Source organism: Rhagoletis pomonella, unplaced genomic scaffold, assembly GCF_013731165.1.
Source record: "Rhagoletis pomonella isolate Grant_MI unplaced genomic scaffold, Rhpom_1.0 Rhpom_scaffold_02408, whole genome shotgun sequence".
NCBI classification, from domain to species: domain Eukaryota; kingdom Metazoa; phylum Arthropoda; class Insecta; order Diptera; family Tephritidae; genus Rhagoletis; species Rhagoletis pomonella.
The window spans coordinates 12,046-30,302 of NW_023460962.1; the positions used below are offsets into that span (position 1 = coordinate 12,046).

Genomic DNA, 18,257 nt, shown 5'->3' on the forward strand with positions numbered 1-18,257 from the left:
TTAATCACACTCCTACCCTGTCGGAAACACCAACAACGAAAATGACCAACTTTAAGCTTTAAAGAAATAGGTACTGCTATGGTAGAGGTTGGAGTGAAGCGGAAATTTCTGAAGGGAAAGACTTAGACCTCAATGTCTTTTAAATGCCATGGATAGTACGCCACCGTAGCTTTTGCTAAGGAGATAATCCAATGTTGAGTTCCGTAATGCTGAGTGCTGACTTAACCTCGATACTGAACCCAGATTTGCACACTGTAGACTCTCTACTGATGGCTTCAAAACTGGCAACAATCTTCACTTCTCTCTTGGAGAAAATGCTTCGGTACTTTCCATCCTCAAGGCCATGGGCTAAGTTGTGGAAAATACACATACACATACATTATGACTAACAAGTTGCACTTAAGGTATTGACCAGCTCTAACGACAGTCGGGTTCACGTAACGGGAACTACACAGATTTATATCTGGCCAAGCACTGTCTCTCCAGCAACAATCCCCGAAAACTCTGGGGAATTTGGATTCAGTTACAACAACAACAACAATAACGGCAACCAGTTCTCCAACTACTTCCAAACTAGTTTGCTAATGCAAGTCTCGACTAAATTATGTTGGAAAACACAACGTACTTGTTCTACTTTGGGCGCTAGGTCACTCGGGACTAGCTGTAATGAGAAATCTGCCCATTTGGTTAGGAAAGGATCAGACCAGGCATCGCTCGGTCCACCAGTAGTTATAGGTGGCACTCTTATCTACGGCACTACGAAGACTTTAAGACATGCACTTGGAATTTCTGGACCGTATAATGGGCAAAGCAAGGAATGTTTTCGACCTCTCGCCGTATACTACAGCTGCCATGCATAGGAGCGCGAATTCGCTATCGGATTTGTGATGAGGGTAAAACTTCGCCGCTGAGTACTGTCGTTCATTCCGGTGAACGAATTTCGCACATATAAGCAACGGAAGAGAAGTATGATGAGACGAAAGAACTCTTCAATAAGCGCGCGGAACCCGATTACGGTCGCTATCCCTGTCACCATATCAAAACCGTGCTTGGCGATTCCAGGGCTGACGCTGATCGGCTCTGTCGGAGCCAGGTTGCACCATTACAAGCTGCCTAAGGAATGCTCGGATTTTTCCGCGAGCCCAAAAGAACAACTTTCCCGAGATCAGCCTTTTAAGCGTCGGCTATAAAGTTTTATAGAGCATTTTGAATAAAAACCTAAAACCCGCAGTCAACAAATTGGCTGGGCCTTTTCAGTGTTGCTTTAGAACTAGTAAATCCAGTATTGACCAGGCGTTTATCATAAGTCAAATCCCATATATTTTTATTTATTTCATAGCCGCGTTCTACAGCACGAAAAGAAGTTGCGTTTAAGCTGCGATGTTTAAATTTGGTATACCCGTGAAACTAAAACGACTATGTAAAATGACGTTAGGCTATACCACGAGCCCAACAAGTTTTGGGAAGGACCTCACCGAGCGTTTATACCAAACCATGATTCAGACAAGGTTCCTCAATGGCTTTTTGGGGAATGATGCTAGAGTGACAGTGCTTGGTCAGATATTAATCTGGGTGGTTCCGGTTATGTAGACCCGACTGTCGTGGTGACTTCCTTTCGTGTCATTTCTTTAATATAACCTTGGAGAAGATAATGGGGTAAAACTTGTTACAAGTGCGTGCAATTGCTGGCGTTTTCGTTTTTCGTTTTCTTTAAACCCACTTTATTTTTTACATGGACCGAACATAATAGTCATTGATGAAAACTGCCATGGAAAAATTCGCTGTGAAGGAAACGTTCTAAAACTAAGTGACACATACCAATCGATTTATTTTTTCACTGAGACTCAAATTTGAAAATAAATTTTTTTTGCAAATTTTATACGAAATTTAAAAAAATAACAATTATTTTTATTTTCATAAAATAAATCCAAAATAACAATTATTTTTATTTTCATAAAATAAATCCAAAATAACAATTATTTTTGATTTTTATATTATATGTCTTAGATAACAGTTATTGAAGGCTTTTACTTATAAAAGTCATTAATAAAAATCAGTCAGTTTAGGGATTAATTAAATAAAATATAAAATAAAAGTCCGAAATACCGGCTATTTAATGAGTAATGAAATAAAAGTACAAAAATAATTTTTAAACAACAATTTTTTTTATAAAAGTTGTAACTGTTACGGTCCCTGATTTTTATGGATAAGGTCATATGTAAGTATTTTTAAATAAAACTTTTTTGGTTCCATGTAAAACGATTCTTCCTTATGTGCATACACGTGCATCCACTTCCCTATGTTCGCGCGCCGCGTTCCCTTGAATAGCCGCTTTCGCTGCTGGTTGTTTTATTGCGATTTAACGCCTTCAATTGCAGTTGACATTTAATTAAAAGCTCATAATATTCAGAACTGAAATAAATACATATATATGTGAAATTTTTTTTTTCATCTATTAAAAAAAAAATATCGTTATCAGCAGCGCATGAGCGTACACTATCGTGTTGTAAGGGTCTGACGTTTAAACAAAAAAAAAAATTATTTAACATTCCGCATTCATTGCAGTAGTAAGTAAACTTTTACGAACATAAATAATTTATATTAAATAAAACTTGTAATGAGCTGATATAAAGGCGACATATTTACATACGTATTAAGTTACGACATTGACCCAGTAGAAGTCTAAGTACTAAGTACTTTGCTGGAATACGAGATTTGTCATTAAACGGATTAATTAGTTCACTTCATTTCTTGGTGATGCTCGCCTCGCCATTTGACACATAGCAGTACTAGTCTGTTGTTGCTTTGGATACATAAATCCCTTTGTATGTATCCCGCATGCTAACGGGTTAAACCACCGCGAGCATCGTAGAATAATTTAATTTGAATTAACCGCTACACCATTAGATTTTTATCACTATTCCTAGAGTGACTAGAGTGACTGACGATGCGAATGTGGATGCCTCTGCTAATACGATATGCAGAAGAAGATAAATGAAATGAAGATATTGAGAAAAAAACGCGGCAATGGTGACGCGCGTTAGAAGCCTTGCTTGAATCTCGGCTCATCAATAGACTAGTTGTATTTCTAACGCGACACTGTCAAGTTCATACAAAGCGAATAGGTAAAACAGCAAAAACTAAAGACGCTCCCAAAGTAACGCGCGCACGTAGGCGGCTTTCAGTTAGTTGACGAGGAGCAGTAGTGGATCGAGTCGCAAGATAAACAGCATGAAGAAGTGTTAATATTGCAATTTTGACAAGTGTGATATTTTTGGGTACACATGTACATATGTATGAAAAATGCAAGTGTAAGAAGAATAAAACGAAACGCGTAACATTTTTTTTAATCAAAAAATTACCAAAAATATTTTACAAAAAAGTTAACGGTAAAAATATTTAAAAAATATACTTTCAAGATATCCAAGTGACAAAAGAAAAATTTAAGTAAAAATAAAAAAAATCAACTCCCTCACATACACACAAAATGTCTAAAATAAGATGGAAAATACACACCCTTCTGCTTATCACCGCCTTCCTGCTGTCCGCATGTCACGCCCAAATCGATTATTTCTCATCTATGTCCGGCTTGGAAAATCTACTAAGAACTGAGGAATATTTATTACAGAGCTTCCGGGAATATGTGCGAGCGAGTAAGCATCAATTGCAGACCCTTGAGAGGTGAGCACTTTGACACACATACATATGTTCTAGGGATGCCAAAATATGCGGAAAATTAAGATCGCGGGATTCCGGGATATTTTTTAAGTAATCCCGGTATTTATCCGGGGCTTTACATTAAGATATAACTTTAATGAATGTGAGTAAAAATTCAATAACTAAAAGCAATTAAACATACCATGAAATAAAACTATTGAAAATTTACGATAAATTGGCTGTAAAACTCACATATTTATTAATACAGACAAACCTTAAGCGCACTTGTGCACAAGGGTATATTAATTTTGTTCGCATAACGGTTGTTTGTAACAGACAAAAGGAATGGAGATAGATATAGACAAATGTATACATAAATGATCAGAATGAAAAGAGAAGTCGACTAAACACGTCTGTCTGTCCGTCCGTCCGTCTGTCCGTCCACACGATGACTCGAGCAAAAATTGATATATCTCAACGAAATTTGGTATGTGGATTGCCCTTTATCCTAGGTAGGTTGGTACTGAAAATGGTAACCACGCCCACTTCCCATATAACGGTATTTTCGAAATATCCTTAAACTGCCATATTTCAGCAAATTGTTGAAAATTAGTATGCGAAGTAGAATAGTGCTAAAAATAATATTATTATGAAATTTTTGGAAAATGGGCGCGACCCCGCCCCTTATGACGAAATGCTGTATCTCAGTAGCCGCTTCACCAATCCTTACCAAACTCGTTACGAGGCTTGGGTAGGATCTAGCTAAGAAATCTGTTGAAAATTTTTGAAATCGGGCAATAACCACGCCCACCTACCATATAACAGTAATTTACAGAAACACGAAAACTGCGATAAATCAGTAACAACTGGAGCTAATTCACTTAAGATCGATGATGACAATAACCAGCTATCAAAAAAGTTTAATGTTATACATTTTTGGATAATGGACGCGGCGCCGCCCACTTATGACCACAAATGTGTATCTCGGTAACCGATTTATCAATTTCTACCAAATTCAGTGCACTTAATAACCTTGGTATGGAAAAGCAATTTGTTGAAAATTATTCAAATCGGACTAAAATTACTCCCACTTCCCGCATAACGGCAAATTTCACGCTAATTCACTCCAAGTTAATAGTTACAACAATCTCCTAACAATAAATAACTGCTATAGACTTTAAGGAATTGTGCATAGCTCCGCCCATTTTATAACTACAAAGGTGTACCTCGGTAACCACTTATCGAGGTTCAGTTATATCATTAAGGGCCGGTTGTTCAATGACTGATTAGCACAAATCGGAGGTAAAAGCTTCGGTTAAGCACGACGGCTACTTTATCGATCACATGCTATATGCATTATGTCAAAAACGTCCGCCGCGCATTTTCGAAACCCCCCTTCTTATCATGCAAAGGCAGTTCAGAGAAAGTCGAAACGCGATATTTGATACCTGTGCCGGGTATATAAAGTACTGTTTCGCCCGAACTTATACTCTTTACTTGTCTAAATTGTATTTAAAGACCATGTGATTGGGGAACGCATACACTGGCGATCAAAAGTGAGTGCATGGTGTTTTTTGCCAAATATTTGCAATGTTTTTCACGTTAAAATTTGTTTGCTATGTTTTTATAAAAATATAGTTTCTGCTTTAATCAAAACCACATAAGTCAAACTTTCAAACTCTATACAGAATTCAAAAAAATGCTTATCTAAATCTTGAACCTTTTAAACTGAATTTTCAGAAAAATTTAGGGTATGTATGTACATCGGCTATGTAATAAAAATAAATAAAAAAACTAAAGAATTTTAAAAATTAATGCAACTATACATAAATCAACAACATTTTTTTTACTAAAATTAAAATTATCTCTGAAAGTTTTAGTCCTACATAATTTGGTAGAGCATTAAATTTAGAATTTTTTTGAACACATTTAACTTTAATGGACTTGGGCGAGCCTAAGATATTGGCCAACATTTTTCATCTTTCGTACAGATTTTTTTCAGAGCATAATGAACCAAATTTTTATTATTAGAAATAGAAGTACAAAAAAGCGGATTTTCCGCCTGCCGCATACCTAAAATTTTTCTAAAAATTCAGATTAAAAACTGCACAATTTAGATACAAATAGTAATGATTAAAAAAAAAACAGTTAAATATCTTTATTCTACTCCTTAAAGAAATTTCGATTTTTTTACAATTTCTTCGCAATTTACTCAGCATTTGGATGGTGTACGAAACAAACGGACCTCAGATTCGGATTCAACGGGTTGAAATACATGTTGGTAGGTGGGTCTGGTTAAAAGCACATACCCCTTTTTTTGCCCTTTTGCACTTAATCTTGACCTGAAGTAATTACTTACAAAAACATGTTGATGAAAAACATCTTTCGGTCTCAACACTTTTAGGCTGAACTGTCAAAAGGTAGTCATAAGCCATTTGAAGATAATGACCCCTATCTCCTCCATCTTTTTCAAAAAAGGCTCACGCTGCAATTTAAATGTACAGTTTCAAGCTTTTTGTTAATTGTAGTCAAAACGGCATTTTACTGAAATCATAATTCAAATTCTTAAACAAGTACTTACTATCAATTCAAAATTTCAAATTTTTCGGGACGTCAAAAACACCGGCATCCCGGGATTGGCATCCCTAATATGTACATACTTGGACGATTATTTAGTGTGCAAATTTTTAGCATTTACAATACTGTGTTCGTTTATATGAGTACGTGACATTGTGTGTTTGGCAAGGCAATAAATATGCGCTAATTCATTATCCTGATTTATAATATTTTATGACATATAGTTCTATACAATATGTATAACATCAAGTTTGACAAGTTCGTTAAGTGTTCAAGCAATAGTGAATTCTAAACAGAATTAAAAATAAATTTATGCCACAGAAAATGTGCTAATAATGTACATATTTGCCTAATATTTATTACTTGCATAACTATAATTTTTCTGCTTATAATTTTATGCGTGTTTTTCAGGTTTTAAATGAAATCAAAAGTTTATGTTTTAGAATTTTTGATTAGCAGTCCAGTGGTGTACAAAAGAATTTTGTTGGAGGCATACAAAAAGTTTATACATAGTTACGTGACTATGTTTAAGCAAGGTACAAAGGGGTATAAAATGGGCTTCTGAGTATTTACTTCAGATTATTCAACTTATTTCCCTGACGCACGAGTGGGACGAGCTGTCCAAACATCTTTAAGATTTAAGAGCGCTGCCCCAGTTTAGCGATTTTAGTGCTAGCAATCTTAGCTCCACGTCCGAAAATATAGTATTAACGATAAATATGTATGAGGAGCTTATTGTAATGCTGGCCGATAGTAAAAAATTCCGAAAATTTTACTAGAAAGTTAGTTGCCCTGCGAAAGCTTTCAAGATCAGGGCGAACTCCTGTAAGAACAACCACGGCAACCTACTAATCGTACATACTTAAATAATGGAAAAACCACTTTTCAATCCTGTTGTTGTTGTAGCGGCACTACTAAGCCCTACTTATCTCGGTTCATCTTTCAATCATTGTCGTCAAACTCAACTAACGGTAGGCCTAAGAAACGGGCTGTTTCAATAGAGTCGGACCAAAGGAAGAGAGGTGGGATTGAGCTAGCATTTGAGGAAGTGGTTGGTGTCGTGCGGGGAGCCTCCATATGCCAAACACTCATAGGGTATATTTGAGTCGAGTCTGGACAGGTAACTGTTGAGGCGGCTATAGTATCCAGGCCGTAACTGGGCTTGGTAGTTGAAGCTCCGTCTCTGCTACAGACGATGATTGGGCTCCGATTAGGGTATTCATTTGCCGGTAGTCTTGGCAGTTGGCGACCGACTCCCTACGAATGTCGGTGATCCCTCGTCGGTACGTCGTCGAGTCCAGTGGTTGGTCTATGTATGTCTAGATCGCATATTTTTAAATGAATCGCCCCCTGAACTACCTGGGCGGAAGGTCCTTTACTAGCAAGCGCCTGTTACGATGTTCACTTCTGTAGCATCCCGCCAGAAAATGCTTACAGAGCATTTTGTTGTGATCCCTTATGGGAGCATTTGGGCCTCGCTGTGCAGGTTATGCTCTGGCGACACCAGATGGCTCCCTGCCGCTGTCCGGACTTCGGCATTCTGACATGTCTGTAGCTTCGTCCACTGCGTCCAACTAGTCCGGCAACTATACTGGCGCTGCATAATTTAGAACCGCCCGACCAATTGCATTGTATGTTGCCGGCAACGTTTCTTTGTTTTGCCCCAGGTGCTGCCGGCGAGCGACTTGAGGATCTTTTTCTCGTTCTGTATTTTTTATACCCGAGCGCACATGTGCACAAGGGTATATTAATTTTGTTCACATAACGGTTGTTTGTAAAGCCAAAACGAATCGAGATAGATATAGACAAATGTATACATAAATGATCAGGATGAAAAAAGAAATCGATTAAGCCATGTCTGTCTGTCCGTCCGTCTGTCCGTCTGTCCGTCCGTCCGTGTACACGATAACTCGAGCAAAAATTTAAAATGGGCGAAATCGGACTTTAACCACGCCCACTTCCCATATAACGGTAATTTCCAGAAATACGAAAACTGCGATATTTTAGTAACTACTGAAGATAATTCACTCAAAATTGATATTTACAATAATTTTTAGACGAAAAATAAGAATATTATAAATTTTTGGAAAATGGGCGTAGCCACGCCCACTTATGGTTACATGTGTATATCTTGGTAACCGCTGCACCAATTTCTTCCAAACTTGGCACAGTTGTTGACCTTCGCATAACATACCAAATGGCCGAAAATTTTTAAAATCGCTCAATAACCACGCCTACTTCCCATATAACGGTAATTTTCAGAAATACGAAAACTGCGATATTTTAGTAACTACTGGAGATTATTCACTCAAAATTGATATTTATAATAAGTTTTAGACGAAAAATAAGAATATTATAAATTTTTGGAAAATGGGCGTAGCCACGCCCACTTATGGTTACATGTGTATATCTTGGTAACCGCTGCACCAATTTCTTCCAAACTTGGCACAGTTGTTGGCCTTGGTACAGCATAAAAAACCGCCGAAACTTTTCAAAATCGGACAATAACCACGCCCACATCCCATATAACGGTAATTTAGAGAAATACAAAATCTTCGATAAATCATTAAATATTGAAGCTAATTTATTCAAAATTGATGCTTGCAACAATTCTTTACCAAGAAATACGTTTATGGTAAAATTTTGGAAAATGGGCGTGGCACCGCCCACTTATGATCACATATAAGTATATCGGTAACCGTTCTACCAATTTGTACCAAACTCGGTATGGTTATTGTACTTGCCACGTGTAAGCAAAACGTTGAAAATTATTGAAATCGGACTAAAATAACGGCCGATTCTCATATAACGGTAAATTTAAGAAATGCTTGAAACTTCAATATTTCGAAATTGAAGGACGCTAATTTACTCAAAATTGATACACCTCGGCTTACCATCTAGCGGAAGGTTTCGGAAGGGTGAAAAAACATATATTTAATACTTGCGCCGGGTATTTAATGTTCGGCTCCGCCCGAACTTAGACTTTCTTACTTGTTTTTTTTTGATTTCGTTGGAGAGATAGCCATTCAGTCGTCAGGTTATGCGATCAGGGAAACTCTCTCAGTTGGCTGGGGAAGCTTCTAGATGTAGGATTTTAACAGTAAGGGGGAGAGGACACCACTGTTTGGAACCCCTTGTTTTTTTATAGGTCTTGAGGTTTGATTTGAGGGGAATACTGATAACTGTCGACCACTCGTATGATTCGCCGACCACCGTTTGAGTCCCTCTGGTAGAGTGGAGGCTCAATGTCTTCTAGTAGCGTGGAATGGCAGACGGTGTCGAAAAACTTTGACATGTCCAACGCTACTAGGACTATTCACAGGGGCGGTTGAGATGTAGAACATGTTAGGTGTTTATGGCGTAAAGTGCTGTTGTTGTGCTGTCCAATTTACGGAAATCATGCTGATATTTCACTGGGGTCAGGGGGTAGGTGAAGTGTGGGAGTAGTAGGATCTCTAGTGTCTCCGCGAGCGGGGAATGGAGCGTTATTGAGCGATAAGAGTCTCCTTCGTTGCCGGATTTCCCCGGTTTCAGCAGTTGAACCACTCTCCCTGATTTTACATCGGACGCAGTCGCCGTAGCTGCCTGTTGATAGATGTCTGCAGTGGGTGCCATGTGGTCTGTGTTGGCAATGTTCTGCAGCAGGGTGTGCGGTAGTTTGTTGCCCACTCGCGTGTGGTGCCAGAGCATAGGCGGAAGTGGCACCAGCTAAGGCATGTGTTAGCTAATGATGTCGTTTGGCTTGAGCAACAGGGAGCCACAAAGCTTGAGATCCACTTCCTGTGGGACCTAAGGCCAGAACATGTTCTTAGGTGACTCCATCCATTGCAGGAATCGCACATAACCGGAGTGAATTTCGGAAGGAGTCGTCTCTGGGAAACGCAGCACAAGTAAGTTTCTGGTCCGGGGTTAGGCTCAATGCCCGCCCGGGAAGAAAGATGCGGAGAAATCCGGCTGCAAGGTATTGCTCCATGGACGTGAAATGATTGGAAAGAGGGTAGCGCAGGAATTACAAGAGCTAACTGCTTTACCTCAGTCCAGTTAAGGGCAGATTGATAATTTAGCTAGGCCCATTCACCAACGATTTTGTAGGTTTTTGGCGGACCTATAAATCATAGTTGCGATGAAAAAATGGTTAAATAATTAATTGGGTTTTATTACTGGGAATCCTTTGGAGATAAACAGAGTTTTTCAACAGACAAATATTGATTTTTAAGAATTCTAACCATTTCCTCGAAAAGTTGTTTTTCCCCCCATATAAAATACATGGAAAACTTTGAGCGCTTTGAGCGACCACTAAATATTTTTTTATTTCAAGGGTATATTTTTTTCGGTATAGATCAATCGTCGGGGGTGAGAGCATAAAAATTCTGACTTCACTTTTTCACATGCATGTTTGGACCTCCCTATTGTACATACCTATAAATTTTTGAGTAATCAAAACTCTTTTAAGGAAATATTGAAGTAAATGTGATGTACCATCACTAAATGTGATGTACCATCATGTGATGTTCATCTCATCCCTGGCTTTAGAAAGTGGTTAATTAAGTTTTGCAAAGACTGTATTGACCACATCAAATAGAGCTTGAAATTTTGTGTCTGGAGAAAACCCAATAAAATATACATTAGTCCTAAAATCGTAATTAGAAAAAAACATATCTGAGACAAACGAAGCATTTTGTCCCGGTTTTCCCGGACATACCCCGGTCTTAGACTATTTGTCCCGGTGTCCCGGTCCAACCTTAAAATGTGCCGATTTGTATGCTAAGTTATTGAATTTTCCCAAATTTTGCACAAGGTCTAGAAATTTTATTTAAATATTTTTTTATGTAGTATAAACGGTATATTTATGAAAAATTAAAACAATGCATGCATTGTATATATATATATATATGTTTATTTTGAACTTTAGTTGTCATAAGCCATTATGTTTTGTTTGTGTACGTTGAAATTATATCATCTTTTTATGTTTTTGTTTTTGTCTTGTCAAAATAATATTTTACTACATACTTTCGTACGTAAGTAATTTTTGTCTAAAGAAAAGGAAAGGGAGCGGGGCGGTTGTTATGTTACATTTACCGGTTTACCAACGGAGATATCTGGCAGCCCTATCCATACTTCAAACATTTCTTTTCATGGGATTAAAACAAAAATACTAAAATATTCTTAGCGCTGGTAATATTTTTCGTTTCAAAACTGTGAACCCTATTTGCTAATTTGCACTATGTACTTTCATTTATTCGATAAATGATGTATGTGTATTAGGACGGGTCAATTAGTGTGGAAGATTTTTTCGACTATGGGAGTATTTTCCGAAGAAAACTTGGGTATAAAATAAATTCTGAGTTTGCCTAATTGCGAAAATATGTTCTTTTCCTTAGAATTTTGCTGTCGTTTGGTAAAAAAGTTCTTGGTTTTTATTATTAAGACATGCTGCAAGGGGCCTTTTGTTATTAGAAATCCATTTCTGGACTCATCTTTTTCTTAAAACATTCGCCAGAGGGCGCAACAATGAAAATTTTTACATTTTCTTACATATTCAAATTTAAAAAACTTATTTAACATTTCTTACATTTTTTTTTCTTGTACTTAAATTTGAAACAAAATACATATCGTCACCAGTGTTGCCGTCTTGAGCTTTTCCTACCAAAATTTGGTAGGATTTATTCTCATTGGTAGAATGGTAGCATGCTTAGAATTTTGATAGGTTCCTTTGCTCAAAAACAGAAATTATCCCTGGCATGTTGTAGTGTGCCACTTTGTTAGCAATGTGAGTAGGCTTGCCAAATCGGGACAATGTCAGTTTTACCCTGATTCTGTTTCTTGGATGACTCCTTGACATTATATCAAATACCTTTGCGAATCGATAATAATGAAAAAAACAACAAAAAATAGCAGCAATTATTCAAATCGGTAGGGAGGCATAAATGTGTATGGGATTTCGTTAGCGTATTAACGTATTTTGTTTCAAACCATACGAATAATATTTTCCAAAAAAAATTCAGTTTGATACAAATTTTAAATGCATTTTTTCCATATAAAAGAATGTGAAAATCCTTTAATGGGGAAAAATGCTAAAAATCAATGCGAAACTTAGACTGCTAAGCTTTGCACAATAAAATAACAAAATTTAAAGAGGCTATAAAACTGCATACTCGAAATTTTGTTTGAAGAAAAATAATTAATTTTGTTGCAAATTTGTAGATATAGTTCTTCTAAATTTCGTACACATTTTGAAACTTAGATATATTTTTTTGTTAAAATATAAGCCATATTTTATTATTTTCGCAATTTGGGGAATTCAAAATTAATTTTAGCATGGTTTCTTCGCCAAATTTGCTTAGACTACTCCAATGCTATGCTCGCATAGTCAAGAAAAATTTACTCGCCCCATATGTCAAACTTCAATAGTACTGTTATAAATTTCTGAAACACAGACCTCCCACATCAAACCCCTTCTCTTTGCACGCTCATGTTAAAAAAATTTGCAATGATAATAACCAAGCAATTGATCGACTAACCATCTGCACAATAAGAAAAAGTTTTAAATTACGTATATGAAAATGTTTGAATTTTAAATTAAGTATTTAAAAAAACCGGTAATGCTGACGTTAAACTTGCATACGAGCGTAGTTAGTACGTTGAGTAGCAAAATTTGAATTATTAATAGGTTTGCCGTCGGCGCGCGTTTGTAAAAGCCTTCTTATGAGCTTAGCTTGTTAACTGAGGGGAGGGCGAAAGGTAAGAGATGAACACTCGTAAACAATAACGGTCGTAAGCGTGTTCAAATACAGACAGCCAAATTTATGCCAATGATAAGAATAACAGAAATAAAACAAAAACGAAACTGCTTAGCAGAGTTTAAAAGTTCAGATAGAGAAAACGCAAAATAACTACTTGTGCTGGAAGCTTTATCTTCTAATATATAAAAATCTCGTGTCACGGTGTTAGTGGTGGAACTCCTCCAAACGGCTCGACCGATCTTTATGAAATTTTTTGTGTTTATATGGTAGGTATGAGAATCGGATGTAAAGTATATTTCATACCGCTAGGTGCAGGGGGCGTATGGGGCACCTCCCATACAAACCGAATTTTTCTTACTGCATATCTCTGGAAGTGTTCATGGTAGAGGACTTCAACATGGTATAGAGGTACATATATGAAATCAATCGCTTAGTCATGTAAAAAAATTGTCGCTATTTGTAAAGGGGCGTGACGCCTTTCAAACGCACTGAGACTATTACGTATCTTTGTATGCATGTACACTTTTGCTAGGTTATTTAAGACTTAGATTTAATTCAATTTATGAGTATTTTTAATATTTTAACATAAAAAGAATTTGCTAGGCATCATCTAGTAATTAATTTTTATTTCTTTAAATTAATGTTGTAGAAAATAATGTACATATATCTTGACAGCATTTACATAGACTGTATAGCCAAAAGTTAATTTGTTTAAAATTTTGTTTATTCAAAACACTTCTAGTGAATTGCATCGCATTGAAATGGAATATGCGCAGGCATCACGCAATACTGAAAATTATTTAACCAATCCTGTGAATGTCTATCGGCTAATGAAACGTCTAACCAACGACTGGACAATATATGAAGAGCGCGTGCAAACCGATGAGGCGGCAAAGAGTGAGTAGAAGTACATATTATAACTCCTCCAAAAAAAAACGACTGTGAAGCACCAAATATTGTATAGCATTCCTGCGGCAAATGGCTGAGTACCGAGAAACATTAAGTTTTCCCAGTGAAGAGGACTTCAAGGCGTCCGCAGCTGCTTTGGCCCGATTACAGGAAACCTATCATCTGGATACAGAACAAATAGCTGGAGGTTTCTTAAATGGTGTTAAGTACGGGTAAGTATGTTTTTGATGACTCCGATTGTCTACAAAAATTCACTAGTTTAAAATGCCCAACGTATTATTTGCCCGTGAAGGAGCAATATAAAAAAGTAATCCCTGTGAATTTAAGAAAAACGCTGAGTGCTCAAAAATAAACTTCCGCAGGCGACTGATGTCTACTCCAGAGAGTTCCGCGGGAATGTTGATGAAATACACTCCGAAGGTTTTAAACCTTATTCCAACCAACTCTGAGTACGAAATACTGAGGTGATTCCACCTCGTCGTACTCCCAACAGCTGCGGAAATAGGGATCTGTAATAATATTAAGTCGCACTGCATGGATTCCCGGTGACGACACATGTCAGAATCGAAAATTTACGCTCTGCCCCGCGGTTAACCACCGTCCAAAAGAACTTTGCTACTTTGGGCTCTCTGAACCTACTGTAAGACCATCTCCCCAGCAGTGTTGCCGTTTTAGTCCTTTGGTGGCTAAATTTGGCTACCAAATTCTTTTTTTGGCCACAAAAATTTGAAATTGCCCCTAGCCCCTTTTAAACATATGTCTACGTTATCTTATCCGTTAACGATTTAACTATACTTTAAAATAGGTAAGTTGGCGGCCCTTAATATGCTTTATGTGTTACACAAAAAGTTTTTTTGTTGAATAAAATATTAATTCTTTTCAGAGTTCATTGTTTTTCTATACCAGTAATTATAGAAAATGTTTGCGTGTATACTTACATATTTATACTAGCAGTACCCCGGTGTGCTTGTCTACACCAAATATTGAAAAAACGAATGAAAAGTCCTGGAATTTTTCTATATGAAAATTTATCATTTATTTTATTTCAAAATTTTTGATTCTTTATTTTAAATCTTAATCCAACACATTTGGATATACAACATTTTTGGTTTTTCCATCTTGGGTATGAATAAATAAACAATTTGGAATGCCAACTCTTGAACAGGCCACGTATAGCTACCAATTCCAGTAATCTACCACAAATATTTCAAGAGATATACCAGATGAAAATTTTTGTTAGTATGGGTGGTGCCACGCCCCCTTTTCCGAATTCGGGTAAACTTAACACAAACCATCTGCATAATAGCCCGACTATGCCGTATAAATTTGGTTGAAATCTTGCACTTATTCTTTATATATAAGATGTGAGGTGCCGCGACCCCTTTTCCAATACCGCCCATTTTTATCCATGAGTATGGAATTATTTGTTATACCTCTATACCAACTTCCAGTACTCTTCCACAAATATTTCAAGAGATATACAACAAAAAAATTTTAGTTAGTATGGAAGGTGCCACACCCCCTTTTACGAATTCGGGCAAACTTCACATAAACCATCTGCATGATAGCCTGAATATGCCGTATAAATTTGGTTGAATTCGGTGAAGCCGTTCTCAAGTTATAAGCACACACCAAAAACGTGTACTTATTGGTATACATAAGATACATACATATGCCACGCCCATTTTCCAAATTTGGGCAAACTCCACATAAAATATCTGCATGATAGCCCGAATATGCTGCATAAATTTGGTTGAATTCGGTGAAGCCGTTCTTAAGTTATATTGTCACACCAAAAACGTTCACTTATTTTTATATTTTAGTTAGTACGGGTGGTGCCACGCCCCCTCTTCCGAAATCGGGAAAACTTCGCATAAACCATGTGCATGATAAATCGAATATGCCACATAAATTTGGTTGAATTCGGCGAAGCTGTTCTCAAGTTATGAGGTCACACCAAAAACGTGCACCTATTTTTATATATAAGATGTAGGTAAAAAAATTTAGCTACCATTTTTAGCCACAACGACGACTTTTAGCTCTTTGTTAGCCCTTTTTTAGCTGGAATTTAGCTACCACTAAAAATGTTTCGCGGCAACACTGCTCCCCAGGTGTGGGCCACAAGTTGCCACAGGCGCTCATTTGCCCACTCTTTCTGGAGAGATGACCTCAAGGGTGCCACAGGTTCCGTCTTTCGAATATTAATAGCAGCAAATTTTCATACAAATGTTCACATTTTTTATTACATATTTTAGAAAAAATTTGGGTATGAAATTTAATATTAATTTGAAGTCAGTTAACTGATGGAAAGCTCTCGACAGAAGTCCCTGGTCAGAGAAATGTTTGCTTAAGAAATCGCAAACAGCATTATCCTTTTCTGTCTTACTTAAGTTTAAGTTATGTTTAATCTTAATTTTACATTCTTGCAGAACTAGCATGACATGGCAAGATTGCTTTGTGTTAGGCAAACAATTGTTCCATTTAGAGGAGTATAATCACACAAAAATGTGGCTGAAAGAATCCATGCAACGGCTTTATCGCGAACCATACTACAAAGATCCACACACATTCGAATACGTGGAGGATGTGGCGAAGAATCTGCTCAGTTTAGGTAAGCCCTATCTGTAAATAGTTGTACATATAAACACGATATTACAAATAATGTTTCATTGCCATCCTTACATGTATGTATATCTTCGTTTAAAGTACAAAACAGCGTATCAACAAAATGCAAAACCACTTAACAAGATAACGCAAAACAGCGTATGTGAGCTTGCATAAATTATTTTCTGGAGAGTAAAATAACTCATATTTCAAAATGATTCTCTTTTTTATAAAGCAGTCGCATTGCTGGCTAGTATATTTCTGGACGAATGGATAAGGATTGAGCCAAGAGCTTGTGTGAGCAAATCCAATTTTTGGCAAAGAATGTTAGTTACGTGGTTTTGCAGAACGACGATACGCGGTTTTGTACTTTAAGCGACGATATGCATATGTACCGTGGCGAACATATAAATAGGGAAGAGACATTTTAGTAAGTTTTGGCTAATTTACGGCTAAAATTAAATAGAAAAGAAATGATTTATCACAAATCAAGAACCACATGAAGAAAAAAAGATTTTCATTTATTTTAGCCCACACTGTTGAGGAAAATTAAAAAAAAATGCGCAAAGGTATGCAACCATTTTTTTTTTGTTTTATGTTTTAAATCAAGTGCAAACCACATAATCGTACGTACACATTCCTATAGAAATTGTAAAAGAAAATGTGAACGTACTTGATTTTAGTGAATTCATTTGATCGAAGAAAAGTCTGTAATTTAACCTGTAATGTGAGCATAGTTTACATGGCAAAATTGTAATGACAATCTTGGGCCTTCAAAAATATATTTGTTATTACGGTAAAAAAAATAGTCATTCAATTCATTTCCACAGGGCATTTTGTAAATGCATCCAATTTTTTGTCATTTTAATGTCAAACTTCCACTAGACATTATAATGACAACAAATGTATGCCATTTAAAAAATGCCATTTGAAAACAGGCATAACGACTATTTTTATGAATGTAACGGCACGGATATTTTCTAATGCCCAACATTGTCATTAAAAATGTTGTAATTGAATGCCTAGTGGAAACTCAGCATAACAAATGTAATTAAAAAGCTCAAAATTGCGATGAAGCTTTGTCAAATTTTCCTAATTTTCGTACAAATTTTGAAATTTGGACGTAAGTCCAAAAGGGGAAATAGCCAAGGAATGCTAACAAGTCTATTCCGTATTTATATTTTCGCCACTGGAGGTATATCTGGGTCTTGAGATACGATTATCGGATAATTGTTTTTGTTATTGATATTCCGTTCTGTTTTTATGTACGATGACGAATTATACTTTTTATTTTATTTAAATTTATTTTATTTTATTTAAATTTATTTTATTTTATTTATATCTTTTTAATTTTTATCCCTTTTATCTATTTAATTATTTTCATCAGGTGACTTGGAGACAGCACTGAAACTCTCCGACGATATCTTGAGGCTAGATCCCACTCGGCAAACTGCATCATATGTAAAAAACACTATACTTAGTCCGATCGCTGAGCTAAAGCCAACGCTGACCACAAATCCCTCTTTCTACCATGTAAGTCAATGGCCGTGTATAAATTTAAAAAAAAAACATTAATCTGCGTACATACATACATACATGCGGTATTTTTCACTTTACATCGTTGCCATCTCCTCACTCACAGCAAACTGAGGAATTTGAAACCTACAAGAAAGTATGTCGCGGTGAAATCACTCCCACACCCGCGCAATTACGCCCACTTCGGTGTCGCTACGAAAGCAATAATCATCCTTATCGTCTTATCGCCCC

At 36.6% G+C, this 18,257-nt stretch overlaps 1 protein-coding gene across 1 annotated transcript; it reads left to right on the forward strand.

The window, feature by feature from the left end:
- Positions 1-3,487: 3,487 nt before the first annotated feature.
- Positions 3,488-18,249, forward strand: LOC118753393 (prolyl 4-hydroxylase subunit alpha-2-like; the record flags this gene model as incomplete). The annotated part of the gene is made up of 6 exons (XM_036488266.1): positions 3,488-3,681; positions 13,720-13,874; positions 13,942-14,098; positions 16,316-16,497; positions 17,878-18,023; positions 18,133-18,249. Coding segments are annotated over exons 1-6 (951 nt in total), but the record flags the coding sequence as incomplete, so codon positions are not given.
- Positions 18,250-18,257: the final 8 nt, after the last annotated feature.